The sequence below is a fragment of the Oryzias melastigma genome, linkage group LG4, assembly GCF_002922805.2.
Source record: "Oryzias melastigma strain HK-1 linkage group LG4, ASM292280v2, whole genome shotgun sequence".
Lineage (NCBI taxonomy): Eukaryota > Metazoa > Chordata > Actinopteri > Beloniformes > Adrianichthyidae > Oryzias > Oryzias melastigma.
The window spans coordinates 7,862,856-7,880,369 of record NC_050515.1 but is presented as its reverse complement, the minus strand read 5'-3'; the positions used below and the strand labels follow the sequence as shown (position 1 = coordinate 7,880,369).

The following is a 17,514-nucleotide window of genomic DNA, read 5'->3' as shown; positions in this document are numbered from 1 at the left end:
AAGTAGTATAAAGTACTTCTATACTTACTTTTACTAATTCAAGCCATGTAAACACAACACTGCAAAAAGTATTTGCTCATCCATTTATGTCGATTCTATGGATACAAAAGTAAAATAATCCCTTCTACAAACTGTTGTCAAGAACGGGTCAGTCTCAGGAACTCAGGAAAAACCTGCGGGATTCTGTGATAGTATCTTATCCTTCTAACTGAAGGGGTTTGGAACCGGTTCCCTGCATCTAAGCCTCAAACGGCCACACAAACAGAAACGGGGTCCTTCATGTTAGCGTCGTAGAGAGCAGAGATCTTCCTGGATTTGGTTTTCATGGTTGATCAGGAAGCCACACAGAAATAAATGCTGGCGAAAAGCGCAGCATGATGTTACCTGAACTGACGAATAAAGGTTCTGAATTGATTCTGCTCCGATGTCCGTGTGACCACTGCGACGTGAGCGATTACAAATCGCTTGGAAGTATAAACCAGCCTTAACACGCCTGTCCATTTAGCAATCTAGCTGTGTTTCTATTGCTAATTTGGGCAAAACTTAATCAAAATTCTAGAAATGTGGGAAAAAAAATACAATCAGGCCCAATCCAAATTCTTCCCTTCTCCCTTCCCCTCCATGTAAAGGGCCATTTATAGTGCAAGTGTGTCCAGGATATATATATATATATATATATATATATATATATATATATATATATACACACATTTCTTATTTCGCCCTCTAAACAGAGGAGCTAAACCGCGTCACACTGAGAAGCGCTTTTCTTCATGTGGGTGAATCTGAAGCACAGATGTTTATATTTAAATGTAATGACTTTGACCTTCTTAAAGTTATAAAACTGCTGTTGTTATGTATATTCAAGCGATGGAAGCTCCGCTTTAGCGCTAATGGATCGGCGATTATTGGTGATGTTATCGAACGAAAGTGATGTCAATAATATTAGACACCATTTCTTCATAAATAAAGGGGAAGTAAAGAATTTGGACACTGATTCCAATAAATCATAATTACTCGAATGAACACAAAACAAACTCACCCAGTATAAGTTATTCAAAAACAGAGCGACGGATGTGAACAAGTATTGCTTTACGTTGATTGTGTTTAAGAACGTAAAGGAAGCATTTGAATGACATCACAGCAGCACCGGGCACACACATTGACCATTGAGCTTTGGGCTGGAGGGTGCGGGGGATGAGCGGGACGTCCTCATGTTGCCTAGATGCTGACACTCCAGCCAATAGGAGGACAGGGTGGGCAGCGCCTTCAGGTTATTCCTTTGTGATCTGCTTGCTTTGCTATTTTATCTGTTTGTTTCTGTTTTTATTATTATGAGGGGCTTATCTTATATTATTGCATGTGTGGGGTATAGTTTTTCTTGTATTTTTATTTGTTTTATGTACAGCACTTTGAGCTGTTTTTTAACTGGAAAGGTGCTATACAAATAAAATTAATTTGAATTTGAATTTGATAGTCTGTATATATGTCAATAAGCCAGACGCAGACGCACGTGAGAAGCCACCAAAACGTCATCACATATTGACATTGGGTTAACGTTTTACGTGTCCCCAACTCACTGTTTTAAGTATTGACTGCTCATAAAATCAAGAGTCTGCAACCCTCACGACATGGTATGGGATGCAGTACTGGTCCTCGAGACGGATCCAGTACTGGTACCCTAACCTTAACCTGGTACTGGTTCGCGTCCGGTACCACGTCTGGTATAGATTTGGGTTCGGTTCTGCAATGTTGGGTTAGGGTCATGGACTGGACCAGTTCTAGTTTGCGGCCTGGAGGTTGGGGACCTGGATTTAATGGAAACAGCCAGTACATCAAAAACTGACGAGTTGGGGACACGGAAATGTCAAAAAGTGACGTAAAATCTCAACATGTGATGACTTGGTAGTGAGAATACGTTGGAGAAGTCTGTTTAGTTGAATTAAACTAATAAACATTCTAACAAGTAAGCAGTTGGATCCTTTTCTTCCATACATTCAATTTTCTGTCACAGCACTAGCGCTCAACTTCATCTATCAAAGGAGACGTCAGCGTCTTAAAAAATGTGTTCCTGATGCCGCAGCTGGGAGGAGCTACCAGCTCTGTTTGTGCAGATCTCACTTAGAATGACACACACAGTGTTGAGGAATAAGGTTTATTTATTTATTTTGAAGAGTTCTACAAAAACGGTTATCATGTCTCCATGTTTAGATTATGATTATTAAAAGATTTTCCCGGTACAGGGAGCTGTGTCTGTACGACAGCCGCTTCCACTGTGTTTCTGTGTCTCTGTGGCTGAGCTTGAAGGCTGACCGTTTCATATTAATCCGAGGGGGGGGAATATTATTAGTAGACCTTTTTCCTTTATTTTAATGTCTCGATTAGGCTGGAGCCGGCATCCCCCACAGCGTCTCTCTCTCTGGCGGCTGAAAATCATTAACCAGAAGAAGGTCCAAGACTGGACCCCCTGGTTGAAACTGCCATTGATTTAAAAGAAAAAAAAAAGACTAACATAACCGGCAACCCTAAAAGATACTTTTTTTTTTTTTTTTGCATATTAAACTTTGAAACTTTACCACCAGAGATGTCTCTGTCACCGACACTGTAAAACAACTTTTCACCAAAATGCAACACCTACTAATATAAATTAATTTTATATCGATGCAAAGCCGTTTTTTTACGTGACAAACCTGATTTACATTGATCGCACTCAATTCAATTTATTTATTTAAAGGGACGGGACAAAAGAACATTGTTACAGTTTCAAATGTAACCGATTCGATGTCCACAAGCCATCTAGCTAACAGCTAGTTTGCAGACCAGGTCCATAAAGGGTTAAAGCTAACGGTGGTCAAGCGTAAACGCTGATCTGGAGCTAAAGCTCCAAATAACAGTTTTACAAATCTGAACACTTTTGTTAATATCCTTTAATAAAGTGCTAACCCTCTTTTGACACATTTTAAGCTAATCCTAAGCACTAAAATCAGGTTTTATAAAAGTTGCTACAACTGAAATGTTGAGGAATTTCCTCTTCGGTCTGATGATTCTCAGTCATCATCTCTCCTGCCACCAGGTTCTCCTGAGTCTGACTGCTATGTGTCATTGTGGACAAAAGTTATCATGCAGGATTGGTATTTCTGGACCTTAGCTCGTCTTTTTTTATTCCAGTAAATTAAGTGATTCTGCTGATCTCAGCACAACAAAGCTGGGATCCAAAATGGCTGCACCTCAGAGCAAGGCAAGTATGGAGGAGCCAGTTTGACATCTGCGGCATCCTGACCTCAACCTGATGGACAGGTGTCCAACTCTGTTCCTCCAGGGCTGACATTGTGCTGGTTTCTCAAATGTTCATACCCTACCTGCTGCTGGCTACCTGAGTCAGGTGTGTTCTGCTAGCAAGAAGCTAAAAAAAGGGAAAAACCCTAAGGATTGACACCCAATGCACCAGAAGTTTCAAATTCTGGGCCTCAAGAACTTGGATCCTGCTGGTTTTCCAGAAATGACCTCAATCAGGTGTGTTCAACAAATAAGGAGCTTTAATGGTAGGTTAATTAGAGGACACCGGCCCTCGAGGCCTGGAGTTTGACACCCCTGCAATAGACCAGTGAAAACTACCATCTGACTTCTGACCTTAAATCTTGAAGAACGATCAAACCTTCACAAACTCGCTGAAAGCCTTAAGCTGTAACAGCTACAAACGTCACATTCAATTCTTTGGACTACAGATCCATCCTTCATTAAGTTCATATGTGCGAAAAGCGGATGAGCGAATACTTTTGGCTACACGGTTTTCATCTGTTTCTTTTTGACCTTTTCTGGCCGATTCACAGGAATTTTGACTAAAGTTTTGAAGTAAAAAATAAATATGCTAAATACTCTTCCAGGAGCTTTAAAATATTCAGAATTCAAAACAACAAGGCACACCTTGTATTTTTACAAGACGCAAATATTGGACAGATGTGAGATGTGTTTCTGGTTAAGATCAGTTTTATTCCTGATAATCGAGCCAGAACCCAGAGTCCACCAAATAATTAACGCGTCATAACGTCCTGAAAACAGTCCCATCAGAAAAACAGTTCTACTCACATGCAACTTCTATGACTGGATGCAGAGAGGACTCATTGCTAGTCTTGTTAGCAATCTTGCACATCTTTTGTAATCTGTAAAACAAAAGAACAACAGAGGAACACAGTCAAGAAAATCTTTTCTCTCCAAACATCAAAGTTCTTATAGAAAGATGCATTCTGATAATAAAAAACGGATGGAAAGTCTAAAGGAATTTTAATAATTGAAAATGAGGAAAAACAACAAGAGGAACAGAAAATACTTAAATCATCTCAGTGAGTAATTTTAACACGATCTATGATATTCTAAAAGAATATGTTAGTAGTGTCATTTATGTTTATTTCTTACAGCTTATTTACATAATGAGAGAAAAAAAACATCTGTTTATTTAAAAAAAAAAAGTTTAATCAACTGAACTATTTTGTCTTTAGTTAGTTGTAATGTTTTGCGAATTTATTCCAAATCCTGACATTGTAACTGTCAAACTGTTAAGTATAAAGAACACTTTTTCGTGCAGGATACAATGTAATATTATTTTTATTTTTTTTAACTGCTTTAGATGAGCCAAAACATTTGTTGAAGAACTCATTCCAAAATGTGAGTCTTAAAATTAATATAAAAATGTAACTATAATAGTTTGTAATTTTTTTATTTTATTTTATTTTTTTTTTTGCAAAGCAACAGCTGCTTTTCCTCAAGACTAATTTGACTGAAAATGACTTGGAAACATGTTTAAGGTGAATTAGTAAAAGAAATGTTAACAAAATCCTGATTTTTGAGCAACAAGACCCACTCTGATGAAATGTTGTTTTTAACATCTTCTTGTGGGACTTTTCTCATGATGGATGCTAAAAAATGGATTTCTTTATTGAAGCTGTTGTGCATCAGGAGCAGAAAAAAACCCTGTTTAAAAATAGTTTGTATCTGCTCCACTATAGGCGAGTCATAAGCTCCAATCGTCTTGTAGATGTCTCGATCCATCAACATATTGAATTTGGCTCAAATCTGGATAACTCCAAAGTTGCTCACCATTTCTGTTGCAGCGCTAATGTTAGCTGGGGGGTGTGAGAGACCGTAAGCTAGCAGGAGAGTGTAAACAGAGAGCTCTCAGCAGTAGGTGAGGGAGCCTTACAGAGTTAAGCTTCTTCTGAACTCCTTTTACAATGAATCAAAGATAATTGGAGTTGGTCTTTAAACAATAAAATGGAAAACATTATACAGAGAAACAAACCAATACTTACAAGCTGGTTTTGAGCAGTCCCTTGTATTGTGATAAAGTCTATGAAAGTGCGTTTTACACTCCGATGAGAACTTGACTTGTCCTGCTTAAGAGAAAAGGTCTAATCAGACCAAAATTGAAAGAGTTCAACTTTCTTCATTTTGTCATTTTACCAGGAGGATGAAATACGAACATGACGGTGTTCAGAAGGCATCTGCTGGCACTAGTGCACTGAGCTCACTGATAATCAGAACAAAGTTGCTCCGAATGATAAGCCTTTCTGGGAGTTGTCTGGTGCAAGAAAATGTCTGACTCAGAATGAATAACTGCATGTTTAGAAATCTTACAAAACCTAACTTCACTTCTGCACAGAGTCCAAATCTCCATTTAAAAACAGAAAAACCTGCAGGATTTTTGGACAGATGTGAATCTTGATGGCAAAGCGCTCCGATTGGTTCCAAAACCTTCTGCTTTTTCTTTTCTATAAAAGGCCAAATATTTGTGAGCTTGTTGTGCGATCGTACATAAACTCCCCCTCGAAAGGAGCTTATCATAAAGTGAAAGTGAACAGTGTCGGGGTCAGGGTTCAACTGGACTTCGTGTGAAGCGGAATAGCGTCTTCATTTCTAATCACTTCTGAGGGTTTCTGCTCCCACGATAAAGCTTCCAGATTTTCATACCAATAATGAAGTCTGCTCAAAGGTCCTGAGACAAATAATCAGCTTATCTTAGCAATGCCTTCAACTTAATTCTGTCAGCTTCAGACCATGTGCTGTTTCTCTAAACTAGTGCCCTACAGCTAAGCCAGGCGCCCCCCTCCTGACCCACTGCAGTGCCAGTGTTCACAAAGCTGTCTATGACTGCGGAATACTGTATGTTACTTTGCAGGAATAATACCGACTTTCTCAGACGGTCAGAACTCAGAGGAGCCTCCCAGCCAGGAAATCGCATGAGAACTTTGCTCAGAGGAAACGTTTGCCAGATTAAATACTTTGAATGTCTGCAAAGGTCAGCAAAGCTAAGAAATCAAGACCGATTTTGGCTGACCATGAGATTGCCTTTGACAGAAGTTTTCTTACCTCCGAAATGCTGGATGAACTTGTCTTTCATGTTTGCCTCTCGGGGAACTATATCTGGAAAGAAAAATCATTGTTAGATTCCTGAGAACTGAGCCAGCTTGTCACAAAAGCGGGGACATGTTTATCAATGTTTCACATGATTTTCTTAAAAATCACCATATAAAGTAAGATCGTCTCCTGTAGTAAAATTTAAGTGTTCGTCCAATTATATTTGGGGCTAAAGGTGATGGAAACCTTTCCAGGGTGCACCTCTCCTTTGCCTATGAAGGGCTGGGATAGGCTCCAGCAACCTAAAGACCCACTCCAATCCAAATTATGTTTTTAATACATTCTAAAGGCATTTTTCTCACAATGGAGGATATAGATAAAATAATTTAAGATTAAAGATTTAGTATTTATTCATTTAAATCATGTTATCAGGAGCAGATACAAATATAGAGACTCCTTTCTCCGGAACAATTGCAAACAAATAAATCCATGTACGTCTTCATTTTCCTCATATGAGCTGCCATCCTCCTCAAAACTGTACGACTGGATAGCTTCAATTGTTGTTTTTGCTATGCTAATTTGCTAATCTGTCAGCTATGGCTTCTGAGATCCTTGTCGCAAGTGGGAGAGAGTGCAGACAAAGGTATGATGGGAAATTAGCAAGGCTACATGCCCACAACTCAAAGTAAATATCTAATTAGCTCCCACAGCTCTGCAGAAGAGATGTGCTCTTAAAAATGTTTTTTAGTTTAGCTTAAAAACTGCATAATCACAATTTTATTAAACCTCACAGAGAATGATTTTAAAATAGAAAAATATATAGTTGGAGCGGTACTTTAAGTAAGCTCAGAAGATGGATGATTGGATACAAAAATACAATTTGTCCATGTTTCAAAGATTAAATCTGTGTTTCTGAGTATTTTTTTTTTAATTAAAATAGCATTAGATCAGGAACAGATGAAAAACGGATGTTTAAAAATGCACAGGTGTATGACACATGGGCGCGTCAGTCTCTCTTCCTTTTAATTAAAGACAAAAGTTTGTCTTCATGTTCCTTATCTCACTCAAAACTGTACCACTGAATAGCGCTCATAGTCTTTTTTTCTATGCTAATAGCATGCTAACTCGCTACACTGTTAGCTTGTGAGGTGCAAAATCACTCTTCTCCGATTCAATTAAAGACAGATTCCTGTACATCTTCATGTTCCTCATCTGAGCTGCCATCCGGGTCAAAGCTGTGCTATGATAATAGCATGCTATTAGCATAGCAAAAATGCTAACGCTATTAGCTTGGGCTTGTGAGGTGCTTGTCCCAAGTGGGAGAGAATGTAAACAAAAGCATTCTGGGAAATGAGCAAGGCTAACTTCCGTGTAAACAGTCCCGCCCACAACCCAAAACAAATATCTAATGGGCTATATGCACGACCTACTTCCGCATTCAGCCTTTGGATGCTCAGTCATTTCCGGTCGAAGCCGTGGGCTATTGTTTATGTGGGAATAGTGGAGTGTTTGGACTTTTAAAGATGTCTTTTGGAGCTAACAAGAGTCACTATAAGTTATGTTAGGCGCATTGTTTGTTATTCTAGTAAAATACCACAAAATAAAAATGCAAAAATATTTTAAATTGTATTTGTCGTCCTTCATAACAAACTTTGAAGGCAACTTGCTGATGCTAATGTTTTTAGCGCATGTTTACGTGCGACCACCTCTAAAACTGATGGACATACATGTTGGCGACACGTTGTAGGTGCAGTCAAGATGCAGATCGCTGCATTGTTTCATGCATTTTATGTGAATTCAAAGCTACACGTCGCAGTATTTAATGAAGTCAGTATTTAATGAAGTCCTGTTAGCTCTCACGCAGCTAGAGCGGAGAGCTCAGCTGCAGATGTGGCCGTGATTGGGAACCATTTGGAGCATAAACACGAACCGTAATCCTAACCTTAAACTTTCCTCTGAGTGAATACTGTTGTCACTTTTCATTTGGGCTAATGCTAACTAGCATGAAAGACACGTCTGATTATCGCTGTCTTTATCTTTATGACCCGTTAGTTCTGTTTCAATTACTCCACAGCTGAGTGTTTCTAAACTTGTGTAAATGTAATTTTCACTGTCAGGTAGAATCAGTCTGAGACATGATTCCTTTCCTACATCTCAACAGAGGCGAGGTTACCGTTAGCGCACGCCACTATCGCTCCATGAAGAAGGCAGAAGCTCCTCATCATCAGCTGAGAGTACGATCACTAATCCGAAAGTCTCTCCGAAAGTTTGTTTACACATAAAAGGTTCTGTTGAACAGGTTTAAAATGTTTTAACAGAGCTATGTTTCATCCCAAGAATCATACAGTACATGATAGCGTTTCGTGAGCGTGGGGTGTTTGGTGTTTCATAAAAGCAAACTTTGCCTTTTTGGATGTCATTTTGTATACACATAATTATAAACTATCATACAATGTAAGAAATAATGAAAATAAACCATTACCAAGAAAAGTACACGAAGATTTGAGTCCACACATATAGTTAGTCACAGCCGGAAGAGAGTAAGCGGTCTTATTCGAAACCGGAAATACGTCACACCGCTCCGTGCACAAAAAATACGTCTTAAAACGACACAGATATTAGCTTAAAAACTTCATAATCATAATTCAAAACGATTTTACAATAGAAAAAAGTATAGTTGGAGTGGAACTTTAAGCTTAGAAGATAGATTCTCAGAAATATATTGAAACTTGACCGTCAGTGCTCTCAGGAGGGGGCCTAACAACACTGGACGTGCTAACAGCCTAAAGAGATTATTGTGTGGAAGTTTAATACTAATCAGAGTAAGTCCATGTAAGTCGTTTGCAACACTTTAGCCCCCAGACCCATGCGGGTGCACATAGTGCTGTGACAGCAACAGGAAAAAAAATACCTCAGGAAATCTTTAGTATTTTTCTGAGAAAATAAACAAAGCAAGAAAACTGTTAAAGCCGTTTCAAATGATAAACTATTAACACTCGTCTTCTCTCCAAGCTCAGGGGGTTCTATCCTTGCGTGACCACGCTTTTTTGGTAGTGTCACATGCACCAGTGCTAATATGCTGCTTTTATTATCCTCAAAAGATAAATTCCACCCAGTCACTGGTCTGAGAAAGGTACTTTTCCAATCGCCTGAGCGTGGGTCAAGACTTTGAGCTGGATGATGCGTTCGCAGCATCACTCTGACATGATCTAATTGGTGGTGATAGTACAGAGAAACTTAACTCCAGAGGTGACCACTTCATTTTCAAGAACAAAAAGCCACATTCACTCTTAAAGGTGTATCTGTAAAAATTGTGTAAATTATTAAAAATTTTAATGTAAAATATGATTGATTTTTATTTGAGTAGCAACAACAACTATATAAAACTAAATGCTTATTGAGTTTCTGTCAAAACAGTATGTTTTTTGGCATTTTAGTGGCAAATATTACCATTTAAACTATTGTTTTTTAACATTTTTAAACCAAACAGACATAATTTGGGGGGTCCCTTCATGGTGAAGGTTGCCCAGTGAATGAATCATTCAGAAATTTGTCACATTGCTCACGCGCCAAACGCTCCTCCTACAACTGGCGGCACCTATCCTGGTCTCTGTGACGGCTTAAACGACATCTTCATTCTATATGATGGAGAGGAAACTCTTTTCCACTTATGAGATATGAAACTGACATTTTTATAGAATATTTAAAACATTAAATTCTACATATAGACACTAAATTATGTTATTTATTGTATTTTAGTGCTATTTATTATGTGTTGTCATTGAGTCATCTTATCTTAACATGTTCTTTTTATTTTTAACTCCTAATTTCATTTATCCAAGCGTTTGTTCCAAATGGTTCCCAGCAATGACCACATCAATGACAGCTGTCTCCAACAGTAAAATAGGGATTAGGCATTCATCATCAGGTCCTAAAAATAAATCTTATCAGCTTACCTATGAGTCTACTGTTATCCAGCCTGGGGACATAGAAAGGCTTCTCATGGGAGGAGTACTTCATGTCTTGTGTTGAAGTGTGGTGTCCGCCGCCGCAGCGCCTGGACAGGGGTTTGTCCCGCTGCTGGCTATCTCTGATCACCTGTAAGATTAGGTCCAACAGGGTCTTTCTTTCTTTCTGCCTGACCTCTCTGCTGTCCATGCACTGGCCCGAGGTGATGAGCAGAAAAAAGACAGTCAACAGTATGTGCCATTTCCTCTCCACCTGCATGGCTTTACTGTCTGAAACCAAGAAATATAAGTTTGGTTAGAGGTGGGTTGAGTCCTATTTATAGAATTTTTAACAACTTAAACGATTTGAATCAATTTGATCCACATTTTCAGTTCCAGTATTTAGATTTTAATCACTTTCTTGTAAGATTTGTGCAGAAATACATAAATACCAGATATGGTTTGGCCCAAAATGCAAAATGTACTAATATATTCACCAAACTTTGGACTCACCACTTTAGAAGTTAAATCTTCTTATGTCCTGCAAAGAGGACAGTCGTCTTGACCAAATTCTTCCAGGAATCCTTTGCGCAACAGGAGAGAAGAACCGCCCGCAGATTGTGCTCAACGCTGTCTTTTTTGAAATAATGCCTTCTTATTTATACGCAGAGCCACCTTCTTGAAGGTAATATAATCGATTTCGAGTGGGTGGTAAAGCACAGTCGACATCTTCGGTGTGATTTCTTCCAGCGGCATTCGCTCACTTTGAGATGCGCAACTCCTTTACGCACCGAAGCATTTCGACTTCAGTTTTACTGTCCACTTCAATTGATCTTAAATAATGATTAGAAAAAGATTATCTTACAGAAAAATGCGAATTTAAAGTCTTAGAAAACGCGCCTCGCTAGAAAGTCCATGGGAAAAAAACCGAACATGGAGTGCGTCAGAGCGCAGCGTAACGGCGCGCCGTGGAACACTTTTCCAAAAGGAGCAACTTGTTGGATGTCAAACGCGGAGAACTGAAGAAGAATCTTCGGGTTCGGGAGCTTCTAGCTGACCTATCAGGGGGATTTTTTTCCACGGATGTCCAAGTCTTGTGATCGTCTAAGGCGCTGCTGAGATTGCGCCTCAAGGAGCACCCATCCGATCCGACGATACACCCCGCGAATCCAAACCTACAGCAATGATCGGGCTTGAATGAATTATGTAACTTTGAGGACTCTACTCTTGAGATCTATTTTAGTTAGAAGATTGCCGACTCAGCTGTTTGGATCACGAGTCCCACCTCCTTAATTTTAAAACATTTACGTCGATGAAGCGCTGCGTCAAGAGTGTTTATGTCAATGGAGGATTCTTTCACTACAACATGGCACCACTTTAAAGCTGATTTTACACACTACTAAAATGAAAAAAAAACATATATATATATATATATATAACCTATATGTACATTTATGTGTGTTTTATTTTGTTTTGTCAACACATTTTCTGTATAACTAGTGCATATACACAGAGGCAATTTGACTTGAAATGCAAAAAAATATATGTAAATTGAAACAAAACATTACTAAAAATAAAAATGCAAGAATTATAACTGTAAGAGTAATAAAAGTAGAAAAAAGTACAAAGTTTCAGATGTAATTTGAAGTTGGGGAACATCTGAGTTCATAAGAAAGATGGTTTCATCAGTGTGCAGAACACTTTCCACCCATTTTAATAAGGATTCGACTCATTATTTGTGGACCCGATTCTTAGTCAATAGTGATTCAAACAGAATTAATGGCAAACCCACTCATATTTTAGATTCATGAAGTTCACCGTTACAAAATAATATAAAGTGAACATTCTACCACTCTGTATGGTCACTTCCACATATTAAACTGTAATGATGGTTGATCATTTATGTGAGTTGTCCACTGTGATGGTACTTGGTCGTTTTTTTGTGCCTTGATCCAAATAATATCGATTAATCTCATTTTTATGATGATACAGGTGGATTCGATAACAATTTATCTCAAACAGATCAATATAGTTGGACCATTATTAATCGCTACACCTCTAATACCTTCTGTAGAAAGCTGTTTCTTCCTGTTTGGTTCTGACTGGAGGTTCTACCAAATGATTTCTTTCTACAGAAGTAAAGTACCTGATTATGGGGTCTGATAACGTTTCAGTGTGATGGTGAAGGACCCAAACGCAGGAGACCAGGCGTAACAGAACAGATGATCTGACAATGATGAAGTAAAAACCTGATACTTAAATACATCGTGTTTTATTAACTAAATGAAGACAGCTGTGGATGATTAACCTGAACATGATTAGACTGACAGAGAGAACAGAACATGACAAAACCAAAGCACAGACTCCTGACATAACGACACTCTGATAATGTTTTTTTAAGGACAGAAATCCTTTAAAATTAAAAAAAAAACAACATATATATCACCGAACAGGATTGACGTGAACAGTAATCATAGTTCTGATGAAAATATGTGGAATTATAAATAAGCCACACCTTTCAAACAGCATTTTATCACAGCCTATATTCTGATCATCAGTCAAGGTCTTTGTTCTGAAATGCTTCTTCATTACTACAATTAAATGTCAATTTTTAAAATTTTATCAAAAATTGTTCACATCTGAAGGGGAGTTCTAGAAAAAAAAGTCATTTTGTAAGATTCAAAGAATAAATCGTCCACATGTTTTATGAGAATAATCTGTCCCTCATGGAGTTCCAACAATTTATTCCTAGAAGTAATTTAGATTCCAGAAACACTTTTTCTGTAACAGGAGCTCAGTCTGATATCTTCTCTGTCCTCATCTTTGTTCTTGTTTCTTCTGCATTTGTCAAGTCCAAGGACGTGGGTGCCAGCTTTGTTTTTAAACTAATATATTTCCAAATAAAACAGTTTTTTGGTGCATGTTTTCATCTTTAGTAGATACATTGGTTAATGGATCAATTATTATTTCCATTGGAGTACTTTTTGTTTGTATCATCTTAAAGATGATTTTAGATTTCAGATACAAGAGCATGCAACTCTAAATATGAACATGGGAAACACTTTGTAAGTGGTCCAGGACCAGATGACCCTTTTGATTAATTCAATCATCAACCTTTGTAAAATGTATAATAAAAGGTCTTCTTGATTCATCAGACATCATGGCAGATCTATTTCTCACATAAGCACAGAATGCAGCACATGAAGAATAAGATAGTCACAAATAATGTAGCTGATAATAATTTAAACGTAAATTCAAGATTTATTTATTTTCACTGTCCCACCCTTTGACTGTAAATAAGGATGAACAGAGCTGGGTGTGACGTCACCTATAGAAAAGGCCAGACAACATTGGTAAGTGGTGATTGGTCTGAGTCAGACTCTCATCATTTCTATGGCAACCACTCTCACTAATCAGGAGTAAGCTTGTTGGAAAGCCACACCCCTGCCACTGAAATCACCCAGGTACACTGTCAATCAAACGTTTCAGCGTTTGAGGTGGGGCCACGTGGCACTGAAGTCTATGATTGGTCAGTTTATAACTAGAATACCCTGCAATAAAATAAAAAAAAGATAAATATGATTTAAAAAATAGCAAGAATATACAAGAGGTATCAGAGCAACAATGGTTACTGGGACAAATAGAATATATGAGTAATAGCTATGGGATTTTGGCTTGTTGGAGCCAGCAAGTACTTCCTATTTGGAACATGAAGGGGTAGGGATCACTTAGTCCAGTTCCTATTTTATTTTGAAATTCTATTTTGTTTTTATCATATAATAATCACTGATAAAACAATGATAATCTTCTCTAATTTTGCTTAGGACATTTATAAATATTTTTGAACTAAATTATTTACTAACTACACTTAACAAATTTTGTTTTTTTCCCTCCTTTTCTCACATTTGTGGAACCATGAACATAATTGTACTTTTCTTCATCTTCCTCTGTTTAAAAAACCGCGTGCATTCTGACTCACTGCTGCCCTCTACAGGTAGTACATGGAACCGTCACTCACTAGCCAAAATTATTTTAAAACCATCCATCCATCTTCTTGGCCGCTTCTTCCCTTTCTGGGTCGCGGGGGTGCCGGAGCCTATCCCGGCTACTGATGGGCGAAGGCGGGGTACACCCTGGACAGGTCGCCAGTCTGTCGCAGGGCCTCAATCACACACCCATCCACTCTCACATTCACACCTAGGGGCAATTTAGAGTCACCAATTGACCTATGAAGCATGTTTTTGGACGGTGGGAGGAAGCCGGAGTCCCCGGTGAAAACCCACGCATGCACGGGGAGAACATGCAAACTCCACACAGAAAGGTCCCAGCCGGGATTCGAACCGGGGCCTTCTCGCTGTGAGGCGAGAGCGCTAACCACTGCGCCACCGTGCAGCCCCTTATTTTAAAACCAAATGATAAAATTTATACCGCCATAAAAATAAATAAATAAATAAATAAATAATCACATTTGTCATTTTACTTTTTTCAGTATAAAAATATAAAATAACACATGTTAAAAAATACAAATAGTAATAATAATAAAGTTTTCATATGCTATTAATCAAAATGCTAGCCAGGTTGACTTCACATATAGCCCACAGTTTAATCAAAAACTAGAGATGTGTCGCTGTGGTTTGTCGTGTCTGTGTTGTAACTGGACCGCAGCAGCCACGGAGCGGAAGTAAACAAAGATGAGGCGGGACGCCGGGGTTCCGTATGGCTGTTACCATGGAAACGACTTTACAAACTCAAGAAGGGTTTGCGTTTTTTCACTCGTGCGGCGGATCAGAGTCAACTTCCACTTTTTGAGTGACCGAGGAAACTCGTTTTCTTCTTTCTTGGAGACAGAAAAATGTCACAAAGGTAACCTCGTCCTGAAGCTATTTACGGCATTTTAATGGACAGTTATGCTGCGTGGAAAATGTCCTAAATGAAGAATAATAGTTCACATGATGTACAATAAGACATTCTAGTAACATTTAAATATTAATATAATAAAAAATATCGGATAAGAAAATTCTTATAAAAAGAAACGTAATAGACTCGCAACATTAAGTTGTATCGTAAACCCTGCAAAAATGTCGTAAATTACATCAAATTGATGCGACTGGAAAACAGAATTTGTGGACTAAAATATTACAAAAAATAAAGTAATACCTTTAACACAATTTAAAGTACGTTTTATATTGTACCCACAGTTTGTTAGCATTTTTTTTCTTAATTTTATGTTATTTTTGTGTATTTTATTAGTATGCCTTTATTTGTTATAAATTATTATAAATAAATTATAAATATTTAATTTCTCTTTTTCTAATAAATATGTTTTTATGCCATAAAAATTTTGGTTTCTCTGTAGAAAAGTGTGTTAACCCTTTCTATAATTTCTTTGTGAAATTGTTTATCACATCCTTTAAGTAAGAATGCATAAACTTAATCTAGATTAATTTTTTATTTATTTTCTGTTTCAGGGCCTACAACGATCTTTGGGTTGATGCTCAGTTAGAGTTGAGTCGTCTTTTAGCAGAAGAGCAGCCCGCAGAGCCGCCTCCAGCTCAGAAAGACAGGGTGGTGTTCTTCCAGAGGCTGGCCATGCTGTACGTCCGCTACATCCAGATCCTCAGGAAGCTGGAGAAAGCTTACGATTTGATAATCCACCCTCAGAAGAGACGAGCGATTCGGAAAGCCATCGACAGTGTGATGGGGAGGGTGGTGGAGCTGAAAAATGAAATGGTGGAGAAGGAGTTTTTAGAGTACCACTACATGGATGACATCCTTCATGACATGAAGCTCACACCAGTAAGTGTCATTTAAAGACTTAATCTCATTTAAATTGAAGTTTCAGTTTTAATTAATACCTGTTTTGAATCTTTTTAGGACAAACTTGAGATCCCTTTACCTCAATATTTTCCTAATGATCACAGTAAAGAAGTTCAGGAGCGAAAAGCAATGTTGATGAATATCTTCAAGATGGTGGAGGTCACTGAAAGCCTTGAAGTGAGTAAAACATAGCTAAAAATAATAGTCAATTATCACAAATTTGTCTTAGCTCAGTTAAATAAAATCCATCCCTACTCACATTTTTTAACTTTATCTCACCAAATACCACCCCTGTAAGCTTGAAGCCAACATTTTTATGTAATAGTAAATTAAATACATGACAATTGGAATAGTTTCTTTTCAAATACGTCCCTACAGCCATTAACAGAAAAGGGGATGACGCAAGAGGAGGCCATCCGGGTCATTCAAGTGGCAGAGAGGGCTCGACAGGGGCGGATGAGGTCCAAGCTGTATGAAGAAAGTAGAGAGGGAAGCTTGAGGAGCACGCATGCGGGAACAGAGAGCACCGAGCCGGCCGCTATCTGCATTCAAAAGGTCGCAAGTATGCGTGAACGTACTTTTCTCTGAAGGGAGAGCCATCCTCCATGCTTAAGTGCTGTACTTTGGCTGAACAGGTTTGGAGGGGCTACATACAGAGGAAAAAGACCAAAATTGAGCGGGTTAAAGAACTCATAGCCTTAGGAATGGTGCGTGAAATCAGCTAATTAATAGTTTTTTTGAAAATCATCAATACTAATTGACATAAATGAATATTTTTGTTCCATAAAGTTATTTTTTTAAGTTGATATATTAGTTATTTTGCATATTTTAGATTATTAAATATATATGGATTTGTTTACACAGTTTGCCTAATTTTGTTTTTATTTTTTTGAGGTGATGGATCCGAAGTATCTGGCTCCAAGCCCGGCAGAAGTGTCTCTCCGAGCTGCTGAGGCTTTCACCCGCGTAAAACAACAGGAACACGAAGCGGCCTACCAGAAGGCCGTCGTGGCCGTCACAAATCAGCTGCGAGAGATGGAGGGAAACAACATGAGCAACACCCTGAAAAGCCAAGTCCGACAGTGGTTCTTCGATAGCCGGCGAGTCTGCAGTCATTTTTTAAATCTGGTTCAGGAGTCTACGACCTTTAACCCTAAAAGAACCATTTGGACCAAGTTTCTTGCCGTCCAAAACTCAGCGAGAGCCGCGAAATTCCACTTCCCTGTTTAGAAAAAAGGCATTTTTGTGACCATTCATTTATAAGAAGTTGCGTTTAAATATATAATATGTGAATTAAAACAGCTGTTTTTCCGTTTAACCCTTTAACTGCTGGTAAACATTTAGAAAACATGTTTTTAAAAATATTGATTGTGCGTATTACTCCCCGAGGTACGGAGAC

The 17,514-nt window shown here is 38.2% G+C and overlaps 2 protein-coding genes across 5 annotated transcripts in view; one reads left to right on the top strand and one right to left on the bottom strand.

Annotated features, from left to right (window-relative positions):
- The window catches only part of alkal1 (ALK and LTK ligand 1), a 13,528-nt gene extending 1,844 nt beyond the window's left edge, over window positions 1–11,684 (bottom strand). Inside the window, exons 1-5 of one of the 3 annotated variants that reach the window (XM_024278911.2) lie at window positions 10,812–11,684; window positions 10,308–10,589; window positions 6,364–6,417; window positions 5,307–5,390; window positions 4,087–4,160 (exon numbers count right to left, since the gene is read on the bottom strand). In XM_024278911.2, the coding sequence (XP_024134679.1) occupies window positions 4,096–4,160; window positions 5,307–5,390; window positions 6,364–6,417; window positions 10,308–10,578 (474 nt within the window). In that variant the 5' untranslated portion in view covers window positions 10,579–10,589; window positions 10,812–11,684 and the 3' untranslated portion in view covers window positions 4,087–4,095. Of the gene's footprint in view, window positions 1–4,086; window positions 4,161–5,306; window positions 5,391–6,363; window positions 6,418–8,833; window positions 8,920–10,307; window positions 10,590–10,811 lie in introns of those variants that run through there. The other 2 variants (XM_024278912.2, XR_002919974.1) reach the window with 2 other exon arrangements.
- Window positions 11,685–15,004: 3,320 nt separating this feature from the next.
- Window positions 15,005–17,514, top strand: part of zgc:153738 (uncharacterized protein LOC558115 homolog) — an 11,241-nt gene continuing 8,731 nt past the window's right edge. The window contains exons 1-6 of one of the 2 annotated variants that reach the window (XM_036211474.1): window positions 15,005–15,161; window positions 15,767–16,094; window positions 16,173–16,292; window positions 16,494–16,670; window positions 16,751–16,822; window positions 17,010–17,215. In XM_036211474.1, coding sequence (XP_036067367.1) covers window positions 15,151–15,161; window positions 15,767–16,094; window positions 16,173–16,292; window positions 16,494–16,670; window positions 16,751–16,822; window positions 17,010–17,215 — 914 coding nt within the window. In that variant the 5' untranslated portion in view covers window positions 15,005–15,150. The remainder of the gene's footprint in view (window positions 15,162–15,766; window positions 16,095–16,172; window positions 16,293–16,493; window positions 16,671–16,750; window positions 16,823–17,009; window positions 17,216–17,514) is intronic. The other variant, XM_024278308.2, reaches the window with a different exon arrangement.